We start from the raw sequence: 24002 nt of genomic DNA on the forward strand, positions 1-24002 counted from the left end.
CCATGCTCTGTGGCACTGTGAAAATGGCCGTGAGTTAAAGAAAACCTTACTTTGTTTTGTTTTGTTTTGTTTTGTTTTGTTTTGTTTTGTTTTTTCAGTCTGTGTTTAAAGAAAACGCTCGAGGTGGTGGCAGCACCCAGGTGGGGCACTGTAGGATGGAGAGGCACCAACTCCAGCTGGAGCCGGGGATGGTGGAGCCCCACTTGGGAGCTGCTGCTCTGGGAGCTGTCAGTGTCCAGAGGCTGGGTGAGGGAGATCAGCACCACTCCTCCAAGGAGAGGGAGGGAAGGCACAAAGCCCCGGGGCCGTGCAGAGCTGCCTGCCTGCACCAGATAAGTGTTCTGCTGGATTGGGCTGAGGGGATAAACACAGAGGCTTTGTGTTCAGGTAACTCAGAGCACACTCAGGAACAGAGCAGGGTCACCTCAGCAGGGATTGTCCCCAAGCCCTCAGTGCAGGCAGGTTTTCTCTTCTGTGAGTGTGAATTTTAATGAGTGAAAGAGGGTGTCTGTGCTTTCTAATTTTTTTTCTCGGTGTTTTTATTTTTTTCCCGCCCCATTCAAATAAACATTTGGTATCTGAACAGTTTATTCAAGCAACTCTGCTGCCTGTTTACTCCACCCCCTCCTGCCCAGAAGGTCTCAGGATCTCACAGCCTGAGGGGTGGATGGAGGAAAATGCCATTTCCATTTTACAGGGAAATGAGGGATGGAGAAGCAAAGCGATTGATCACGATTAATCTGTGGTAAAACAGATTCCCCCCCATCCCAAATCCTACCTCCTGTGTTATCCTTGTTCTGTGTGCCTTTAATAAGAACAGATTTTGGTCCTAGAAATCGGGCTCCATTCATGCTCAATGCAGCGTGAAATCCTGCAGTCTTTACTACATCTCTGGAGACTTGGGCTGCTTGTATGTGAGATCTGGCTTTCAGCTCTGGCTCCTGATTTTAATTTCCATAGTCTACAGGTGCTTGGCTCGAGAGCCTGCCCTGCTGCTGGTCCTGAATGCTAATTCCAGCCACGCTGTATGGAAGAGCTGCTCCAAATGTGATAAGGAAACACTGGGAGCTAGTGCCAGAGTCTCAGCTGATTGCAAACTGATACCGCCGCCTTGTTTAAGTGGAAAATTAGATGGGGGGAAAAAAAAATTCATTAAAATATGGTAGACATTTTCTCCGGGCTCTTTTGAGGCTGCTGTTTCTCGATGCATTCCAATAAGATCTCTATTCCCTGTGCCCTTGTAATACAGAGCAACTGCAACAGCCTGTCAGAAAGGACATGACTAACTGCTGTCTTTTCTCTGGTCTGTTGTAATTAGGGCACCAGGAACGTTTATGGGATTTGGGCCCTTGCTTTCAATGAGAGTTGGGCTCGTGCCCCCATTTTAATCAAGTACGGGACCGGTTATTATTAATGTAGGACTGTGGATGCACATGACTGCTTCCAGAGTTAATGAAGATGGATTTCTTTCCCAGAATAGATTACAGGCCCAGGTCCTGCAACCTCTGATTGCGAGGTGTTCTGGGGGAGTAAATCATGAGCTGCTGCAAGATGACAGAACTCTGAAGATCAGCAAGAACCGCCCCTCCTGAGGATGCTCTTGTGGTGGGAAATGATTAGGAAGCAAATGGGATTTACTTGCTTTGGATAAAATTTGGGCTGGGGTCTAGAAAATAAAGAAACAGCAAGAAATGAGTCTTGGAATGCCCCATAGCAGGAAGTGTTCAAGGCTGGGTTGGACAAGGCTTGGAGCAACCTGGGATAGTGGATGGTGTCCCTGCCCCTGGCAAGGGGGTGGAGTGACGGGAGCTTTAAGATCCCTTCAAACCCAAGCCTTTCAGTGATTCTGTGATTTTGAACTCTGAAAAGCCAGTTTCTCCCAGGCATCAGGTTACTGAGCTCTTGGCACTTCGCTGTGCCCATCCCCATCCATCACACCCTGTCTGTGTCTGCATCCTGAGACACAAGCTCGGGCCTCCCACACCACAATATTCCCTCTCCTTGTGTCCCTTCTGCCCTTCACGTGCCCTAAGGCAGGTCTGCAGCTCCGTGTGTCTCCAACTGCAAAATAAAGACGCCGCCGTTTCTTGCTTAGTTCGACAGTTTTCAGACAAATCACATCCATTTTGTATCTGTCCATCTTTGTGCACAGTGGTGCATGATGGCAGCTGGGGGTTCTTGGAGACAGAATAATAGAAATACCAACTGGGTGAGAAACACAGGGAAAGACAGGACAGTGTGAAGGGCAGGGATAAAATCCACAAGGTCAGGGATTTCCAGCCATGTCTGGCCTGATCAAGCGCTGGCATTAGTCCTGCTTCAAGCTGGAGGTTGGATTAGAGACTTCCAGGAGCACTCTCCAGCCAACACTGCTATGATCTGGAGATTAATTCAGCACAAGCTGAATTTCTCCTGTTTTAAAACAGAGAAGTTGTGTGGATAAACTTATGTCCCCTGAGATTCGTGCCTGAATCGCATTGGAAGGAACATCCTCGGTGTTTAATCTCCTGTAAGGCAACTCGACTGTGCAGTGAGGAAAAGCGAAGGACAGAGGGGAGTCCCCAGTTTGTTTCCAGAACCCACATCAGCACGGGCTGGCCCAGCATGCCAGGTCAAATGGCCAGGTTAGACTGATTTAATGAGGAGGCTTAAGCAAATACATTTCACCATCCAAAGGGATGAAAGCACAGACAACGTTTTCTTCTCTCTTCTTGCTGAGCTGAAACTTGTCATGCCATGATTTGATTTCATTTGATTACGTGCTTACATGATTTGGCAGAGAAACTGCATGAGTGTAGCACTTGTCTGCGGGTCTGTTGAGTTTAGATAACTGAGTGCTGTCTCTGTTTTGATAAGGACTCTATTTTGATATGAGCAGCCCACCACTGGGTCATCAGCAGAGAGTCAAAATTGTGTCAGCCCTTCTGCTGTTCAGCTCCAGGCTTCCCCTGCAGGTTTCCTGTGGAGGCTGGGAAGTGTCCATCCCTGGAGACATTCAAAAATGGATTGCAAAGTGGCCTGAGCAAAGCCTTCAAAGCTGGGCCTGACCTCAAAGCTGGGTCTAAAATCATTGTCCTCTGCTTGGAGAGGGGGATGGAGCAGAAGGCACCCAGGGGTTCCTCCAGTTTACAGCCCCTCATGGTATCACAGGGGGAAAATGAGCTGAGTTTTCCTCAGGAAAAACACTCAGATCAGCACTTACAGAGGCAGGGTCCATATGAATTACAGTGTCAGGAAAAGTTACCAACGCATGAAATTCCTCCTTCACCCTGAGCGTATTGGAATTGATTCATTCTCCTGAGAAATGTGCTCACGCTTGGCACTCAATCCGTTCACTTCTCTTTCAATCTGCACTGAACACCCACACTGAAAACTTGGGGTTGATCCCAGCATTTTTGTTTATTCGAGGTTCTGTGCAGGTTTGTAGATTTGATGGCTGGAATGAGTGATTGCAGTAAACACCCCTTAAAAAGAGAGTGATGAAGCACCCTTTTAACTTTCCTCCTTTCTAATCTGTCATCACATTAGAGCAAGCATGGTAGTCTCTGTGCAATCAAATCCTTCCACATTTAAGCAGAATTCTGCTTTCAAACAATTGCTGTACAAAATTCCAGAGATGTGCTGTCCCTTTTGAAGATTTCACAGCCCAGGGTATTCCCACACAGAAGTCTGTGTGACTCCGTATTTTTGTAGCTAGACTTTAACTAATCTTAACCTCAACTGCCAAAATCTATGAGAGTTTTCAGCATCAATATATTTTTACCTGGCAGTAACACCTGCTCTCCCTTACCTGTCAATAATTCGATTAGAATTTAATTTCTTTAAAAAATTCCAGAAAAATTTAATACAAAGAAGACCCAATGTGTCACCTTTCATTCCCTCTTTACATTCAGGGTGTTCTACTTCCAGGCAAAGGAGATTTTAACCGTTTGATCATCCATATTACGTCTTATTCTTCCCGTAGGATATAATGCTCCATGGAAGCTGATCCATGCTGAATGACTAGCTGTTGTAAAATGCATGTGAGAAAACAAAATGGTTTGATTACATCTTCTAAGTCATGAAATCATGGAGGAAAAAAGACAGGATTGGAATACAGAATGTGCCAGAACTGATCCTTCTCCCACTGGTTTAGGAGGACTGGGATTTTCCTGCTGGGAAGAATCTTGGCAGTGCCAAGGGCAGCAGCATCCTTTCGGTGAGGTGTTTCAAGCACTGCACATCTTGGGGACACCAGCAAAGGTCTCAGGGACAACCTGGTGCCTCAAACGCTCCTGTACAACCGCGGAGTCTCTCCTGCTGCCTCGGGGGTGGCACCAGAGTTAAGGAAATGCAAACCCATTTCAAATGCAAATACCAAGGCAACAGCTAGCATGAAAAATAGCAGCTCTGAATGTCAGGGAAAGAGCTTTAGAGGCTTCGTCTGCCTCGTTTCAGGCAAGTTGTCCGAATGTGGGCAGGCTGCTGTTTCCAGAAATCTGGGCTGGAAAGGGAGAATTGTCTGCACAGGTTCTCTAACCATTTCCATGGGAGCAGTGACCTGGGAGAGCTGTGACCTCCTGTGAGAGACCTTTGTGGGAAGCCTGGGAGGATGGAGGGTCCCAAAGTGGGATTGCAACAGCAGAATTGGGGAGGAATCAAACCTTTTCTGCTTGGAAGCAGGGCAAGAACAAGAGGCTCTGCAGCAGTGCTGTGTCAAGGAGCAAGACTCATCATTGCAAGCCAAGGTTGGCTTCTCTTTCATTCTGACTCTCTCCAAGCTTCTGGAGAGAGTCAGGGGATGATTGGAGAACATGACAGAAACTTGCTGAACAGCAGTAGCAGAAGAAGAGATGTCTGGCAATGCTGAAGGCTGGAGTTTGAAAAACAGGAGGAGAAGCTCCAGGGATGGGCCAGGACTGACATTGTTTTGGAAGAGGAAGATTCAAGGGTCTTGCCTCAGCCTGTGACCTGATACTTCTCCCTCATGTGCTATAAAATCTGTTTTGCTCACTTTTTTTTTTTTTTTTTTTTTTTTTTTTTTTTTTTTTTTTTTTTTTTTTTTTTGCTACAGGATTTCAGGTTAAAAAGAAAATTTCACAGAGCTTTCCAAGGAAACAGAAGCTGATGTTACCTCAACAGCCTCAGCCACCCCTTGCCAAGTTCTGCTCTGGCACAAACAGGTCTGTTCCATCTGCTGTGTATTTCTAGCTCTCTAAATTGGTGTTCTGCCCACGTGATCCATTCTCTGTAACAGAAATCTTCATGGGCCATTTCTAGCAGCTCACTCGGTCTCTCTGTCCCTGGCTCTGCAGACCAAAATGGGTTTTCTGCCAGCACAGCCCATCAGGGCAGGCAGCTGTACAGCTCCTGTGCTGGGACCCCCAAAAATGTCCCTGTGTCACTTTAAAAAGTACAACCCCAGGTGGAACAGCATCTCCAGCGCCTGAAGAAACTGTGATTTGCAAGATGCTTGGTTCCTCCAGGGCATTGTGCTCAGATCTAGAGGATGGGAATTAATCCTTTCGAAAACACCACTGAGTTTCGCTTTCTTTTAATTTTGTGCCCTGGCCACCATTACAGATGAGAACAGCAGTAACTGCTGTTATTACAGACTGTTTTACCCGCACACACTTCTTTACAGAAAGGCAAACTTCCACAGAACTTTTCTTTAAAAAGAAATTTTCTAGTGAAGACCAGAGGCACTGGATAACACTTCATTTAAATTGTCCAATTAAAACCAAAGTGTCCAAGAGCTAATAATCAAAGCAGATGTTAGCTCAAAATCTAAACCAATTCTTTTTAAAATCTGCTCTTGATGGACTTATGCTAATGAACTATTTCATTATCATGAGAAACTGTAGCTTGTGCGGTGGTTTTAACAGTCTAATTACAGAGATAACACTTGTTTTGTGTGCCCATGATAAGCACAGACTTTTAATTCTTTCAGCAAATAGTGGCATGACAGGAACTGGCCAGGACTCTGCATCTGCAGCTCTACAGAAGGCAAAACCCAGGAGCTCTCAACAGGTGAAGAAGCGTTCAGAGCTCCTCTGTGTCTTCTCTCCGTGGGGGATTAATGAGTGTCTCCGCAGAGCATTTCTTCCAGTGGGTGTCCCTGTGGCTGTCCCAGGGAAAGCTGCCTTGGCTGTGCACAGAGCTGGTGGCTGCAGGTTTTAGGACTGACAAATATTGAAGATATTTATTTATTTTCTATGCCTGGCTTTGCTGCTCCAGGAACACTGGAGGTGGTATCCCTGAGATGTCGAAGAGCAGACTGTGGAGCTGTTATGTTGGCTTTTGATCTCCAAACAGGGAACTCATTAAATTCTTTTAAAAATCCTTGAGAAGAGGGCAGATCCTCATAACAGCCCCCAGGCAAGGGGAAATCTCTGCCCAGGAGGGAGAGGTCAGGGTCAGGTTGGAGCTTTCTTCACAAGCCCTCTGCCTCTCTGCCCACAAGTCCAGGAAAAACAAAACTTGGTCTTTCCTTTTATTTTGCCAGCATTACTGCAGATGCTTTAGCCAAAGGCAAGAGAACAAAACCTCTCTTTTCCTCTGTAGAAGTTGGTCTTTTTTATTTTTCTTCTTCTCAGCCTAAATCATACCTTGCACAAAAATGAAAACTACAGTGCAAGGACCCACACGAGCCAGGATTTCCAGAAATCAGTCACTGATCCCATCTGCCACCACATCTATGAGATGCCTGGAAATTTCTCTGACCTCGTATTAATACAACGTCCATAAACAGAGAAGTTTTAGGACTTTTTCTAAAACCACGTGAGCAAAGCTCTCTGCGTGTTGCCTTCAGCAGGGTCTGGCTTTATCAGGTGCCTTCAGTGCAGGAATCCAAAACTCTGTTTATGCTCAGTCATGGCCACTAGAGCTCCAGTCCCTGCCCTTGTCCTGTGATCCCCTCCATGCCCCACAGCCTAAGAAGGACATATCTGGTTTATTAGTGGGGTGTGAGCAGTGCTTGGGAGCATCCTTGCTGCTGTCCCAAGAGTCCCATGTGCCACTGCAGCCCGGCTGTGTGGCTCCTGGGAAAGGTGTGGATCAGAGGAGCACATCTGGGTGGGGGTGATGAGACTCTCACCAGCTCTCTCATAAATTCAAACAGCACCCATAGACCAGCAGCCAGTGGAGACCAGTGTTCACAAAACCACTTACCTGCACTCTGCTTCAAAAGGGCTGAATTGCACAAAATCCCCACTGGAATAAATCTTTATTCAGAGTACAGAGGCAAATTCTGCTGCCTGTGTTGCTCTCCTGCCTACATCAGCTGCCAGCCCGAGAAAATTGCCAAGCTATAATCAAGAAATTTTTCAAGTCACTCTGACTGCTGGATAAGTGTGGAGGTCATGGGGCTGTTTTCTCCCTCCTTCTTCCAAAATCCATTTTTCATACAGATCAATATCTCTGAAGGCTGAGGGAGAAAACAGGCTTTGGGAATCAAACCTTTTCTGCTTGGAAGCAGGGCAAGAACAAGAGGCTCTGCAGCAGTGCTGTATCAAGGAGCAAGATTTATCATTGCAAGCCAAGGTTGGCTTCTCTTTCATTCTTCAGCTGGATCCTTCCTTTCAATGACTCTCATTTCTTCCTTGTACAGCAGGAGGGTGAATGCTGAATAAAGATCAGCACCTGGCACATCCATGCACTCACAATTTAAAGGAATTGTCTCTTTGCACAGCACAGGACTGAGTTTTCCTCCCATCAGTTGGTGCTGGTGGTTTCTGGGTACTGGAAATCTCGGAGATTGAAGAAATTGAAAAGTTCCTTTCTTGCTTTTTTGTTTTTCCAGGTCCTCATTCACCTGGGAAGGCTGAGGTTCAGCTTTGAGATTCAATCACTTTGATCAAAATTCCCATTTTGAAGGCAATGTGGTGAAAAGCCTATTTAAGATTTACTCCTACACAACCCCATAATGTGGCAGATAATATTCTCAAATGCTGCCAAACTTTGTGTTGGTGATACTGATTTTTTTTGGTACCTCCTCCAAGCTGAGCCTCGGCAGCAGCAGGAGCCTTCCCCCTGTCCCTGTGTGTCCCAAAGCCTCCACGTGAGTGCATAGGTGGCTCTGTCAAACACTTTGGGATGTGTGGAAATTGGGGAAATTCCTGAAGAGCTCACATTTCTGCAGAACCAGTGGTGTTTATCCCACATTTGCTAAACTCCAACCCATTAAAGCAGCTTTTTTTTTTTTTTTTTTTTTTTTTTTTTTTTTTTTTGCATTTCGTGTAACACCACCTCACCCACTTTTAAAGCTGCAGAAATTTGATTTTGCAAACAATCTGCCTCTATTCCTCTCTCAGCCACCCCATTTCTCCATCAAACACCCTCCCTATCAATATCCATCACAGAGCATCTCCTTCAAAGGCCAGCTGCAGCCTCCAACCCTCTCTTCATTATGAAAAGATGGAGTAAATCAGCTCCTCAGCGGGTCCCAAAGGCTTCCAGCCTGCGGTGGAAGATGAATTGCACAATTGCCTTTTATGAGTAATGCAGGGCTTTACAAAGGGCCGTACATCTTCCCAGAACCGTGTGTCCATTAGCTAAATAGCTCTGCTCCACACAGGACAGCCTGCCATATGCAGTTATCCCTCCAGCCGAAACACACCTGCCCCAGTGTGGGAGCTCCCTCCCTTCTCACAGGACACCTTTGGAGAGGGACGAGGTGAGCACAGGCGCTGTAATCTGCAGGTGAAAGAGCTCCGGGTCAGTTTAGCAGCACTGCACTAACAAATATCCCAAATTAAACATGCGAGGAGCCATCCACTCTGGAAATAAAGCTCCTGCACCCTCTGCTGGGGAGCGGCTCGTGTGCTGCACAGCCTGGCGCACCAACGATGTCCAGCTTGGATTCTGCTTTTTCACAGGACTTTCACCTAAAATTCCCTATTTTACCATGGAAATACTCGCGGGGAAGTGGCTGAGAGGGGGAAACAAGCCAGGATCTCTGCTCACCCCAGCCCTTCCTGCCATGCTGAACAAAAAGCCTGCAGATGAGAAGGAAGCCTTGAATAATATATTCGATGCTATCAATAAATCATGTAATAAAACCTAAATAATGTTTCTTCTCCTCCCATCCTCAGCTTGAAGGGCAAGAGGCCAGGGTACATTAATATTCCTGTTTCTGGATCTTCCCACACTGGAGCTTTTCCCACTTCACAGAATACCCCATTCCTTGCAAGAAAACAATTCTTCCCCATTTAGGAACCCAGTTCCACTGAATGCCTTTATTTTTTTGCCAACAGTGCTATTTCCACTCTGCAAAAAGCAAGAGTGAGACATCCTGCGGGAGACTTGTTAAATCAGAGAAGCCCCCAAACTGATCTGCTTTCTCCCCTTATTTAGGAGAAATGAAATCCAGGCACTTTATGCTACCGAGGTGGGTTGGGGCATGGCCTGTGTGAATGCTCAGCTCTGGGAGAAATCTCCTGCTTCTCCCCAGAAAATCAGCCTCGAGGCAGGCGGTTGCGATGCTTCCCTGGAAGCCCTCGCTGCGTTTGTGCAGTTGGTGCTTAGCTGGAACCACCAGCAGGAATGCGGTTTCCTGGGCTCTGCAGGACGCAGGAGTTCGGCTGGAGAGGGCAGGGGAGGAGGATGCTGCGCCGAGGTGATGCTGAGCAGCCGCGGGCGCGTTTCCAGCTCAGCAGCGAGTTCGTTCTGCCCTCTAGGGTCCGGCTCCGTGGAGGGCTGATCACCTCCCTCCCCACGGAGAGCAGCTCCAGCTTTTCTGCAGGATGGGCTGGAGAGGAAATTCCAGCTTTGAGCCACTCCAGTGCCTGCGCTAATGATGCTGCGCTGGTGAACAGCAGATGGGATTAGGTGGTGCACCAGTACTCCCAGTTCACCTGCTGTGCCTTGCTGCTGTTTGGTTTGACCACTCAGTTAAAAGTGTATTCATTTGTTTATATTCACTGGCTTCTTCATACTCCGATTTCAGTAAAAGCTTCAGCTGAGTCAGGAAAAGGCCAACTATAAATTAATATTTTAGCATTTATCCTTTAAGAAGAAATCAGGACTTGAAAATACACTGCAACTGTGGTTTTTATTTAGTTTGGAGAACCACTCCCAAACCCATGCACTGCTTTTGTGCTCAAAAAGGAATTGAGCAGAAAGCTACAAAAATTAAAGATATGACAGTATAACAAAATCCTCACACCAGTGCTGACCAGTGACAGAGGGAGAAAAAGAATCAGTGAGGATTTCCACTCATTTTTGGTACTAGAAAGTTGGGGAGATAAAGTGTGTCAGTGCATCTTAAAACATTTGTTCAATAAATCATTGGGAAATGCGTAATTTATAGGTCTGGTGATGGGGGAATATCTGGGACTGGCTCAACTGAAGCTGAGAAATCTCTGAAATCCAAAGTGGAAAGAAGAGCTCAGGGACACTTGTTTGTTTTATTCAACAACCATGGCATAAAGAGTAATTTTGTCAGCTTTTTAGGTGTGCCCAGTACCTCCTCTCTCCATCTCTGACTTGTCTCATGCTAAGAGTTCTTCAAGGGCAAGAAGATTAAAAAAAATAGCTCATGAGTTTTGTATGAAAAGCCTCATGTTCCATTATTCACTGAATCACTTATTCATGCCAAATTACATAATCCTTTAGTGTGTCCCATGCCCTCTTCCTTCCACTTCCATTTCTGTCTGCCTTTCTCTCTAGGTATTATTAACTTCCTTATATAAAGAGAGTGACCACCTTGCTGAAAATGCTTTCTCTTTCCAGAAAGACACTTTATGCCCAAAACCACCATTAAGTCACTATTGATGGAAACAAGGTTTCATCAGGAAACAGGAAACAGCTGCCAAGAAAGCAATAAGGGTAAATTATACCCCAGAGCAGAGCTGGAGTAGCATTTAATGGATCAGAGAGATTTCATTCACTGTTCTGCCACTGAGTTATTGCATAGCTTCTTAAAGGAAAAAGGTTTCTGCCTACCCTGAGCTTGAAATCAAAATACTGGAACCAGGTGTTTACCAGGATCAAAAGTTGTTTTTCACCTTGGACTGGGAAACACCAGCTTTGGGTGTCTTAAATGCAGTGCCCAAATGCAGGACTGAGGTTTTACAAACTCCTTCTTACTCTTGCAACACCTGCCTACCCCTCCAGTGAGAAAGGAAGAAATGTTCCTTTAATTTTCAAGGAGAGTAAATTGTTTAATTGGTCAGCAAACAAGGCCAAAAAAAAAAAAATTTTATATATATATATATATATATATACATGTGCATATACATATATATATATACACACATATATATATATACACCCAGACTGGGATTCTGCTTAGGAACGGAGCACAGCAGAGTTTTTGGCAATGAGTTCCTCCTGCACAACTTCAGACTTCATGGGCAATCCCAAATAACTGGGCTAATTTGGGAAAACTGCTTTTACTCAAATTCTGGAATTCATTAGAGTCAGGGGGCTGTGAGCTCACATGGGATCATCGCTGAGTCACTGAAGGTTGTTGGCACAGCTCCCTGGGACCCAGCTCCTGATGGACCAAGAGCTCAACAGCACTAAGGGCAAAGAGTTCAAATAAAATCAGAGTTTTATCTGTGAGAAGACCAGCTAGATGTGTCCCTATGATAGCAACTGCTCTCCTAAGGGATACAAATAATTTGTATTAATATAATTTTTTTCTAAGACTCCACTATTTACTGCTGCTGCAGGGAAAGGGCCTTCCTGATTTTTCCAGATTATCAGGAGGCCAACATCCAAGGAAAAGCAATGCCTCCTCCTGCTGGTCTCCTCTTTTGGCTTGACAAACCTGTGAGAAAAGGCTGCAGGTCTGCTTGGCAGCTCTGCTCTGGCACAGCAGGTGCCACGTCTGGCTCCAGCAGCATCCCTGTGGGATGCAGCAGGACTGTGTCTGGATGCAGCTCATAATCCTGTGCAGACAACTGCGGAATGTGCCTCAGCAAACCGAGAATTTTCCTGTTTATCTCACTGGTGTGAAACCTAATGAGATAAAATATAATGGTGTTGCTGAAGCCCACTCATTGTGCTGTATCCATAGGGAAATGCTCACACCTGGAGTTCTCCAATAGCTCTGGGGAGGATGGAGCTGCTGCAGGCTTCCAGCCACGGCCCCTGGCAGAAGCAGGGGCTCCTGTGCCCGGGCACGCTGTGCATTCTGCCAAGCCTCTGTCACTGCCCTGCCCAAATGATGGGCAGGATTTCCAAAACCCAGGCCCGGGATCATCCAGCTTCTCATGCCACATCTTTCCGGAAAAAAAAACATCAGCATGGAGGAAGGGATTTTACTTTTTCCTTTTCTCTTTACAAAATGGAACTGCTGTTTCTTCAATCAAGATTTCTACAGGAGATACTGTCGGTCAATCCACCTCACTCCTAGACAGTGCTCCAAAATCCAGCTTTCTTGATTTGGGGCTGGTGCCTGGTAAGCCAAGTAACTCATGGGCACTCCCCAGTGCCATCTCTTGGCTCTGAGCCCACCTCGATGACACCAACCTCCATTTTTAGCAGGGTGATAAGGAGCTGGCAAGGGGGGGAAAAGCTTCAGTAACCATCTTTTATCTGACAGGATATGGTTGATGTTGAACCTTAATAGAGTCAATATTGTTAAAGGACTCCGAAGGGGCAGTGTCCTCGTAACTAAGGGCATTTGAGATTTATGAGCTTGATTTTATGCATCGAGAAGGAAAATATATTATAGCATTGGAAACAAAAATGTGTGGAGGTTTAATGTCAGGTTTAATGTCAGGAAGTCAGGTCCCCATTTCTCTTCTCTTCATCAGCCATTAAATACGTCCCCAAAGTACCAAGAAATCCCCAGAAATAAAGAAACAAAGACAACAGAAGAAGTGCAAAGAAAAATAAATGTGTATTTCATCTCATGAAGGTTAAATCTCTGGTATTTTTACTGAATGCAAATTTTCCATTCTGATGCTTTGAGGCTTAAATTAATGATTGTGATTATTTATTTTTTCCTCCATTTCCCTTCCGGTTGCAACCGTCGCTGTTGGTTTTCACACCACACATAAAGAGTTTTGCAGCTGCCACAGTCATTCCTGTGAAGGTACAAGCTGACCCACGCTCAATGCTTCAGTGTAAAAGTCTGGGCTACGTCGCTTTTCCACGGTGCTCATGTAAAACCATGTATGACTGCGTCTGTCGGCTTCTAGCCAGTCCCTTAGGAAAACTACAGGTCATTATTCCCTTGGCACCTGTCCCTATAAAATGTACATTGCACAAAGTCATGATTGAAATGTACAGAGGAAATTACACATTCACCAACAGGGGAAAAAAAAAATTAAAAAAAAAAAAAAGGAAAAAATAAAAGCAAGAAAAGAAAATCCAATTGCTATTTTACAAGAGAAAAGAGTGTCTCATTCCATACATACAAAATGTTTTCAAATTGTACATAAGTACCAAAGGCATTATGAGAGATTCTTTGGAGATGAAACGAAAGTGCAAGAAAGCCAAGGCAACAGAGCAAATGAAAGGAAGCAAAGCAGCAGCTGTCTTTGCTTTCTGAAGGACAACCAAACTTCCCGGCCCAGCCGAGCCCCGGAGCTTCCCGCGCGGGAGATGCGGGCGTGCGGCCCCGCGCTCGTCCCGGAGGGAAATCCTCCTCTAAGCTCTCACTGTCAAGACAAAAACATGAACCATTTCTAGCCCAGGTAAGGCCAAATGAGCCAGGTGCTGCTAGAGTGTCAAGGTATCCCGGGAAAGCGGCAACGCACTCCAGCAATGGATGCACCCTTTGCTCAGTAACCTATCTAGGGCTGCAGCAGCTCTTACAGCTGAGAACTTTGGACCCAGAGATGAAATTCAGGCCAATGCAAAAATTTGATTGCTATCTACTCAAGGCATACAGCAGTATTAAACCGGAAAAGTTAGCTCTTCATGCCTTTATTCAGATTAAACACTGAAGGGTAAGCTCTACCCCATATAAATCTCGTACCTGTGAAAATATTGGCAAAATTCAATCCTAGAGGATGATTAATTTGGTGAGGCTGGTGAAATCTCTGTATAGGGGCTATTGGAATCTGTGGGCTGACCTGCTTGAAAAATCAGACTTTTTGGTTATAATATGGTCCTCTCTTCCATAGTAAGATCATAGATGGGCTTTGAATGTTTCTTTGCTTACACATCTCCTACCTAGGGATTTTTTCAAATATAGGCAAAGGAAGACCCACGGGGCACTGGGATCCTCTGCTTGGGCAGAAGGTTTGTGGGAGACCCTGGCACTGCCCTCAGCCAGCACCGCTGCCGTGGGACAACCTGGCACAGCACGTAAAGACTTTGTCCTTGGAACTCCAAAGGCACAGGACAACTGTTTGGACACACATTTTAAGAATGGGCTTTTTGGACTTGAATTTGGCACTGGCCACTCTATTATATTTGTTTGTTTGAAAGGAAGCCAAAGAAATTATCCCTCAAAGAACTGCATGTCTCTGCTGCATGGCCTGTGCTGCATTCAGAAGTGGGATTTCTCCTTGGGATGACACACACCAATCCCTCCTGCAAATCTTCCGTTTTGAACAGAACTAATTATTGAAAAAGTAATTTGGTTTTATTTTACCCACTGTCTCGCCTCCAAACCAGAATTTTTCTTCCCCCTGTGCATCTCAGATGCAGTTTTATCTGCTTTGATGAAGAACACGTGTGCACACGTGCTCATACCCACATGCACATGCTCCTGCAGCCAAAGTTGTGTTGTCCTTTTACCTTGCAGGTTATGACAAAGATAAACTGTGAGCTTCATTCAATCTGTACAGAATTTACAGTTCAGATGAAGAGCAATGATGAATATATAGGAATACAGTAGCTGTTATTTATGGGCTGTGTGTGTTCATTTTGTTCAGGTATTTTTTAATTAACATCACAGAGGCAATCTTGTATTTTAGCTTCCTGATAAAATCTGTTTAAAGAAGCATTCAAATGCAGTGAATTTCTTAACAAAACAGGACGTTCATTTTTTTCCCTTTTCCCAGTTATGTTGAGTCACATCACAAACCAGGCAGGTGACACCTTGGTGTCTGTTCAATGCACACATGTTGATTACATGTAGAGATACCTATCAGCACGTGGCATGTAATGTGCAATCCATGTGCAGTACATGTGGATAATGTGCCAAAGTGACACCAAGCAAGATAAATTTCACAAATACAGTGTCTATATTGGAGAAACAGGAATATAGTTTCAATGTGTGGAGCGTTGTTGCTGTATAAGAACAGTGGAACCCACCTATATGAATTACTGGTAAAAGAATAAAACATTTATAAGAATAATTTACTGACTTTCCTAAAGCGTTTGATACACCACGCAGCAACTGCAACTATGTTTAAAATCTGCTCTTGATTTAAAATAACAAAAATCTCTGTCATTTATCAGCTACATCTTGTTTTGCCTCGGCGTCCCTGAAAGCCTCAGGTACTCTACACTGTGTGTGAATTTTTTTGAGAAAAAGTGAAGAAACTTTTAATTTTAGGGGTTTGAGGGGAAGGAAGAGTAACCAACAAAGAAAGGTCTCCATCCTGCCTGCTGCCAGGAGCATGGGGTAACTCCAGCTCCAGGGAAGGTGCTGGGCCAGCGTGAATAACCAGGCAGAACAGAGAAGACCTTGATGACTTGTCCTCAGGTTCTCAGCAAGGCAGAGCGTGGTGTCTGTGGAGATGCTGAAGAACCTCCACATCCACATCTGTGATCGATCCTTCCCGTGAGCATCACCGCATATGGAAAACACTGGGTCGTGCCCACTGCGTTGGCCAAGTTTAAGGGACTACTGCGAAATGCTGCTTCTGCTCGAATGGGAGGTGCCCATGGCATGTTAAAATAAGAAGGTATTTTCCCATCGTGGCTTGCAAGGCTTGTGCTGACCTTTTCTGGTGTGGAGTGGGAAGGAGAGAGCATCTCCCCATGTCCACAGTCATCAGTGTCAAATGGAGCTGAAATTCCACCAGAGGCTTTGCTGGCAGCGTGACATTCAGCCTTGTTTTGGGGTCAGAACCATCCAAACTGGAAGTTCTGGCATGGCTTCTACCTGAAATCATTAACCCTGTCCTAAAATTATAGGCGTAGCTGCAGGTGAAATCCAGCCTGAGCTTGGCACTGAGCTTTGGAAAGCCTTGTGGTGAGCTCAAGTTTCTCAAAACCAGGAAAACAGATGCTGCTTGAACAATTCACCTGCAGCTGTATTTACAGGGATTCGGAGAGGGCAAAATGCTCCCAGGCTCACTGGCAGCTTTGGAAACAGCACAGCTTGGACCAGCTGCTTTCCAGCTCTCTCCACTACCGAGCTGGAGCCTGGCATGCACAGCCACATCTGTGGGCTGCCAAAGGGGACAAGGGTCTTGAAACAGTTCTTGCTTCAGGGAGCAAAAACATCTACACTGGTAGAGCCTGAGAGCTCTTCTCAGAGATGTTCACCTGGACAAGAAAATCTGAGCCAGACCCTCATCCCTGTTTCATTTTATTCAGCTAAAGCCACGGGGACAAACCCTCACAGGGCACAGAGAGACAACACAGACCCCATCCCCGTGTGGAAAAGCTCCAGCAGAACAAACCAGGGATGTGCTGAGGCCACGGTGGCGCAATGAGGAAGCAAATAAATTACCAATAAAAAGCAAGACTCATGCTAACAAAGCACAAAGGTTCTCTTGGTGCATCTGGTGATGCCAGGCCGAGGCTCAGAGCAGAGTTCTGGCATTACAGCTTCCCTGGTGAATGGTCTGGGCAAGGAAGAGGAGGATACAGGGCCAGGGCCAAACTAGGTCATGGCAGCAGCGCCAAGAGACACAAGAGACTGCAAACACCAGCAAGATGGGCAAAGCCTGAAGGCTCATGACAGCCTGGTATTGCAGAACACTGGGAGAACACTGGCAAAATACTTATGGAGATGAAAATGTAGCTCAGTGCCACTCTGTAAGGAGAGCGAGAGATGCTTCCATGAGGAATGGTTATGGCACAGCTGCAGGGTGCCCGAGACCACCAAGGCTGCAGAGGAGGGTGGGTGGAATTCCCAAAGAGTGGTTTCCAAGGTTTGTAAGTCACATTCTCCACTGTGCCTCGGGCTGTGCTGCAGGCACAAAAGCACATGGCACCCCAGGGCTGGACGCGGGTGAGAGAATCCTATGGGAATTAAACCAGACATATGGCAGGTCCCACACATGTGGGCTCAAATGGCATCTTTGAAATGAAGACCAGGCCTCCATCCTTGGCACTGCCTGCTCCTCCAAACCCACAGAAAGGGCTAGCTGGGATGCTCTTTTCCAGAGGCATCCTGATGGAAAGGAGGTTGTGACACACAGCAAACACAACTTCGTACTTTTTTCCTCCCATTTACAGGTTTGAAGGAACCACAGGTACAAACATGGTTTCTTACCCCACAGTCACAAGCAGTAGAAATGGAGTCTGTGCATGCTGTATCAGAGGGATGGGGTGATGACCAGTTGCAGCATGAAAGACACTTGGTATATCAGTGTTACCTACAGAAGCACCGCAGCACCCTGAGAGCTGGCTCACGGGAGGACAGCCTCTCCCCAGAGTGATGCTTTTGGCAACGTTACCTTGTCAGGTACTACAGCAATCTGGGAGTGCAGATACAGCTGGAGCATATTGCTGTCTACTCATCTCAGGCTGCATGCAGTAGCAGGCAAAATTGAGAGTACAGTCAGTGAGATAGTCCAGAAAGCACATTCATAAGTGAAAAAGGACCCCGCTCCTACCTAAATTCAAAGTGTGATTAATAGTGTATCAAAAGTGTGTGATCCCTCTGCCTCTAGACACTAAGGTAAGGCAAGCAGTATTGTGTCACTGGGGCATCAAACACTAAGATATACTAAAGAAGATTCCTATGCAGTGTTATTATCCTTATTATTAAAAACCCACCCTATTGTTATTGTTTAAAAAAAAAAAAAAAAAAAATCAGTGAACCCACACCCCTGCCCTGAGCAGGTTTTGCTCCGTGAGGCAGAAAATTCGGGGTGTTTGTGTGCTAAAAGCAAGGGTTTGCTTTTACACCTCTGAGCAGCAGTGACCCCGCGGGGCTCGGAGGGGCTGCTGCCCTCAGCCCTCCCCACAGCCTTCTCCTCAATGCTACCTGCAGCTGAAGGAGCTTTTGTATCTGATTTCCTTGTTTCTGGCTCAGGAAAAGGGAGATGATGAGAACAGAAGAGGCTGACCCGTGATGGAGAGAGGATGGAGATGTGCAGCTGTGCGTCGTGAAGAAAGGGCTGGAGGCTCAGGGCTCGCTCACCCTGAGCGTTCACATGATGGAGAAACAGAAATCCTTATCCTGCTCCTGGGCTTTTTGAGATTCCTGATAAAATACCCACTGCTAAGGTCTTTATATGGGACAACTTTGGGTAAAATCCTTAGGAATTTCAGTTTCTCTTTTAATACTTATATTTTAGTCTTAGTAATGATGTTGCCATGACCACGGTGGTCTCAGTATATGAGATTATCAGTAGCTCCCTCTTGGGAAAAGTATGAGTGAAGGTGTTTTTCTTTTCTCTTGGGCAATTATCTGGAAGGGGAGCATTTGTATATGAGGTGATGCTCTGGCTTCTCAGGAAGATTATACAAACTTCATCTAAAAATTCACATAATTTAAAATTTTAAAAATCAATAAAAATGTAAAAATATACCTATTTACCCATAAATAGCAATGACCCTGCAAAAATTATTTGGACCTATTAAGCAGCATTTGAAACAAAATGCATTTTTAGAAAGTCTGATCTATCACATAGTCTGTCTAAAGAAATAGAATGGCTTTCTGAGCTGGATGAGAGGTTTGGTTTTGGTAAGCTCCTTAACATTTTTTGCTTTAAAAATTGTTATTAAGAAAATGGGTCAACAAGGAAATTCACATACAAAATCTGCACTTGAGTAACATTGAAGTCCCTTCCCAAATATTGGGAAATTTGACTTATGGCTGTTCCTCTGTCTCAGGGTCACATTATGAAAGGCCACCTTGCAACATCTCCAGCGACATCAGAGAACTCCTCAGACCACCTGAACTCCCACTTGGACCTCAAGGACCCAAAATCTTATAGTGGCTTCATGTCCCAGCCCCAGGCACTGCTCCATCCCATGAGTGTGCCAATTGCAGGATTTCTTTCCAGACCTAGACCCAGATTATGGGGGAAAAAAAAAATGCCCAGAAGTTTCTTGGAGACCAGAGCTCAGCCTCAAGGTCACGACTTCACATTCAGCACAGACAAACCTGGAACGAGGCTCTGGGCACAGAACTGAGTGTGGCACGGGCAGCCCTGGAGCAGTTCAAGATGGTCTGCTGGAAATTTGGCATTCACATCTTCAGCTCTCTTTGGACTCCTCAGTCCACACTTGGCATTGACTAGAACTTGTTTCTGTCCTCCAAAAAATATGGAATAAGATTTGGGAGGAAAAGGGGAGCAAAGAGTAGCCCAAGAGAGGCTCAGCAGAGGGACAAAATTTGCCTGTCCACCCTTTTAAAGGTCTTCGTCATCAGGACTGCCTTATCAACAAGCCAAAGCTGATTTATTTTCTTGTAGTCTGGTGGTTAAGACTTCTTGTGGGAGACTGCCACCAGGAATGTGTGGTACAGACATGGGGGAGCTGAGTGATTAGAAGAGAAGACTTTTCAGGGAGTATTGGACTATGATTTAGGAGAAGAATGAAATTATTTATGTCAATAAGCAACAAGCAGGACCTGTCATTGTTTATGCAGGCTTAAATAATTTCATGGAAATGATGAGCATTATTTGTAGCTAATTCTAGTGTGAGTTAACCCCAAAATCCATGGGGTTTTGCCTGGATGAATGAGAAGTGATCATTTATGGCACAGTTGTGCATGGAGGTGAGCCAGAACTTGATGCCACAGAAAATTATATCTGACATCATCAAAGAAAAATTCTATGTGAATTCTATGTGAAATGCTATAAAACCAGTTTTCCGCAATCATTGATTATGGGACAAATCCAACAACTTTTCAAGATACAAGACAAAAGATCTTCATAGATTTCAGTGCAGGAAGTTGAAGAGGAAAAACTCAATTTTTCCTTCAGCAATCCGTGAAGATGAGCTTTTTTTTGAGTTTCCACCCAAACCATTCTGTGGTTCTGTGAACTGATGATTCTGTGATTCTGTTACTGAAGACCAGGCATGTACCTGTGCTGTGATAGGACTGTATGACATCATCCTCATCCTCATCCTCATCCTCATCCTCATCCTCATCCTCATCCTCATCTGGCACTCCTGCCTCTGTATCATACCCTCTGAGCCAAATCTCCAGCAGGCCTTGAAAAGTAATTGTAAACAAATAAGAGAATAAATCTTTGTTATCTCTGACTTGGACAAGTGAGTAGCTGGCTGGAGCAAGGTTGATTTTTGCCTCACCAAATGCAATTTCCATTCTTGTGGTCGGTAGAATGCCCAGGCCACCACATTTGATTTAAGCCCTGCTGACACTTCTTGTTCTAGGAGAAAGGATCTCATTTTGGAACACACCAGAGGCAAATCCGCACAATTTAGAGCCATTTGGCATTTAAAGTTGTCTCTGTGTGGAAGTCAAGGGCATCGCTGCGTTAACTCTGCACAAAGAAATCTGGTGCCAGAAGGAGTTTTGGAGCACAAACAGAGGGAAAAGCTGCAGAAGTTAACAAAAACATGGCTCAGAAGGGGAAAGAAAGGGACTAGCATGGCTGGAAGCCCAGTTTCTCCCTAAGAATAATGTTTTCCCCTCCTGAATGGTGAAAAATGACAGGAAAATTTTTCAGATATTTCCCCCATCCTCATCCCATGATAAGACCTGTGTGCTAGCCCTGGGCACTAGCAAAATAATGGTTTTATTTCCTGTCTGCAAGTTGTCAGACTGCACCCTCAACTTCCCTAAGGCCAAAAATTATCCTGGGTCTCCCTTGGTTGCTGTGTCTGGTCAAGCAAACAGGAGAAGAGCAAAAGGCTGCGAGTCTCCCTTCACCCCAAGCAAATCAATGTTGAACCTCTCAAAGGCCACACAGAAATGAAGCTGTCACCTAAAAATCCTTAACAGGCTCTTGATATGACACAGTGTAAAGACAGGGTTTGAAATCACGGCAGAAAAAGGACGTGGGGTTTGGGCTGCGGACGCACAGCAAAGTTCAGAGGCACAACGCCACCGTGGTGTCCCAGCCCTGGAAACAGATCCCAAACCAAACTTCGCCTGATCCACCCCCTTGCAAATAAAACCCCCTACCAACCTATCCATGCAAAGGATCACTCTGTGGCTTTGTTTTGGTCCCAAAAGAAACTTGGAGCATCACTTTTCCCCTCGCCTTCCCCCAGCTGAAGGAGCTGCTGAGGCTCCTGGTAACGACACAATGACCTTTCCAAGAGGAAGTGCTTCCACAACACTGAAACGGGGCAGACTGGGATTGGCACAACTCGCGGGCACGCACGGGCAAGAGGCTCCTGAAAGACCATGAAGAAACAAAGCAGCGCCTCTTAACTCAGCTCGAGGGATCCAAACAAACCAAAGGATGTCCCGAGAACCTGGGGGTGAGATTCTTGGCAGGGCAGAAGAAGAAAGGAAAGATTTTCACGGGCATAGTATGTGCAAAAGTGTTCAGGCACAATGCAAACTGTAAGAAAAGTGCCCAATCTGACCAACAGGGCTCCGAGGATGGAGCCCAGCACTTAACTTGCTGCAAGGCAGGGACCGCAGCATCCTGCACATCCACCCTCTCCCTTCGCCTGGTGGCTGTGCCTCTCCAACAGCTCTGATGGCCACGAGAATGGCTTGGGAACATGGCAGCCCTCCAGCAGGGTTGACTTTGGTCTGTCTTTGCTTTCAAAGCACCCCCGGGTCCCTGGTCAGCAGAAGGAGAGATAATTAAATATAATACATGGTTTAAAATGTAAAATTCCATCCCCGTAGCGTCTCGTCCTCCTTCTCTGTCTCATTTCTCTGCCCTCTGGATTGTCCCTCTTCTTGCACTCAAGCTCATATTTCTGAGTTTTTCCTAAGATAGAATAATTTCCAAACTGCTCCGGTTCAGAGCAGTACCCCAGCAAGTCCCACTTAAGGCCACGTCTTCTGCTCATGTAAATATCCCAGCCAACATCCCTCTCCTCCAGGGATTCTCCATGTATTATATTGGAATTATGTCACCTTCCTGACAGCTAATGAGGAGTAGCAACCCCTCATTATTACAAGCGCCCTGAAACCTAAGCCAGAAACAGACACGTATCCTGTCTGTGACTCCAAAACACCTAAAGGTGTGCTAACTCCTGCCATGACACAGCAATTCCCACCTAACACCTGTCAGCCACCAGTTAATGTGATCTACAAAAGCCCCGGCTGGGTGATTTATTCCTGCCCTGCGCTTCTGAAGATTCCCAAGAAATGCAAATTGCCTACTCTGCGCCATGGAAGTTTCACCTAATGATCTTAGAAAGAGAGTATGAAAGAAATCCGGACTTCACGGCTCCAGTTCGCTCATCACCGTGACCTCTTCCACAAAGGCAGGCTTGGACCTGCTCTCCCCACCCCGGAGTAAGCTGCAAGAAAGTATCTGCCAGCTAAGGGTGTCCTAGAAAGAGGAAAACCTTAGCTGCCGATCTCCTTGAGAAGTTCCACACGCGGACAGCTGGAGCGGGCAGCTGCCGGCGCTCGGACGCGGCTCGGCGGCTGCAGGGAGGCCTCACTGCCGGGGGGTCGACCAGCCCATGTCACTGAAGGGTCCCTCGCCCGTGGCCGACCTCGGGGGGGGACCGCAGGGCGTGCAGAGGTCGGAGTCGGTGTCCGACTCCCCTTCCGCAATGTAGGGTCTGATTTTGGCCACGGCTGCATAGCAACCGTTGTTAAGGATGTCCAAGTTCTCTTTGGACTGGGAGATGCTAAAGCCGCTGAAAGAGCGCTCCAGTTCCTCGTGGTCCACCGAGGGGATGGAGATGGACGTGTCGCTGTCTCTCATGGCACTCTCGTGGTGTTTGGTTGTAATGTCTTCATTCCTCAGGTACTCGGCGCTCGCCCGGTGCCCGCCGCTGTAGGCGGACAGGGAGCGCTCGTGGGAGGGCGGAGGCGGGATCCGCACCAGCGAGCCGGGGTCCCCGATGGGAGAGGAGCCGTGGCTCTGCCGCTGGCACGACGTGGAGGGCGGGCACGCGTTGCTTGGGGCTGGTGGGGCGGAGAAGTTCTTCTGACCCATGGAGCTGGTGGACCTGATGATCTTGATGATGCAGCCGTTCTTGTCGATGTGCTCCCTGCTGTCTTCGGGGCTGTGGTAGGGAGGGGCTGGGTCTGGCTCTTTGGACCCAAAGTAAGCCTCCGTCTCCGTCGGTGGGATGCCCATCCGCTGCATGTAAATGTTCACCAGGAAGTCCAGCTTCTTCTCCATGGACTGAACCTGCAAAAACACCACAGTTCCAGCAATACATGGGGGCTGAAGCACATTAACATCCTGGGTATGAGCAACTTCCTTCGAGGTACAAGTGTGGGGCTGGGCTTCATAGATCACCCCCGCCTACAGTGACCCACAGCATGTCAAACTTTTAGTGAATATTTAATTGTTCTGCTCTGAATGGTTTGATTTTCCACCCTTTTACAGGGTTTCCCTTGTTACAGGATTTTCCTTATGCTCCTCTAATCTTTACGACAGGCACTACGTTCTAGAAACGATGGAGCACATTTGCCTCTTCCAGCTCCGTCCTGCACTTTGCACTTGTTTGGACTCAGAAGGCTGTGGGGTTTTCTGAGCCTTATGCTCTAGGAAGATTTTAAATCTTCAGCAAGGCCAGCAGCTCCAGCAGCCAGGCTCAGGGACTAATGTGAAACGTGTCCAGCATGGTGGCAAAGAAAACAATGTGCTGTTTTCAAAAATAATGCAGGCTTTCGACAAACTCACTAAGCTAGACTCAAGGTGCCTGGTTTTAAAGTAGCACTTAGGCTTCCGAGGCATTTAGTGCCCTTTCATAATATCCACCTTGTTTCTTTTTCAAATTATTCTGGGCTCTCACTTTTTTTTTTTTTTTTAACTAAAAGGTAACGTCCCACTGAGGGAAAAAGGCAAGGAAAATCCAACACAATA

At 46.2% G+C, this 24002-nt stretch overlaps 1 protein-coding gene across 9 annotated transcripts in view; it reads right to left on the reverse strand.

Annotated features, from left to right (window-relative positions):
* Positions 1–12810: 12810 nt before the first annotated feature.
* Positions 12811–24002, reverse strand: part of KCNQ2 (potassium voltage-gated channel subfamily Q member 2) — a 75377-nt gene continuing 64185 nt past the window's right edge. For all 9 annotated transcript variants that reach the window (XM_040080036.2, XM_040080033.2, XM_040080032.2 and 6 more), the window contains one exon: positions 12811–23321. In XM_040080036.2, the coding sequence (XP_039935970.1) occupies positions 22617–23321 (705 nt within the window). In that variant the 3' untranslated portion in view covers positions 12811–22616. The remainder of the gene's footprint in view (positions 23322–24002) is intronic.

The sequence above is a fragment of the Hirundo rustica genome, chromosome 16, assembly GCF_015227805.2.
Source record: "Hirundo rustica isolate bHirRus1 chromosome 16, bHirRus1.pri.v3, whole genome shotgun sequence".
NCBI classification, from domain to species: Eukaryota; Metazoa; Chordata; class Aves; order Passeriformes; family Hirundinidae; genus Hirundo; species Hirundo rustica.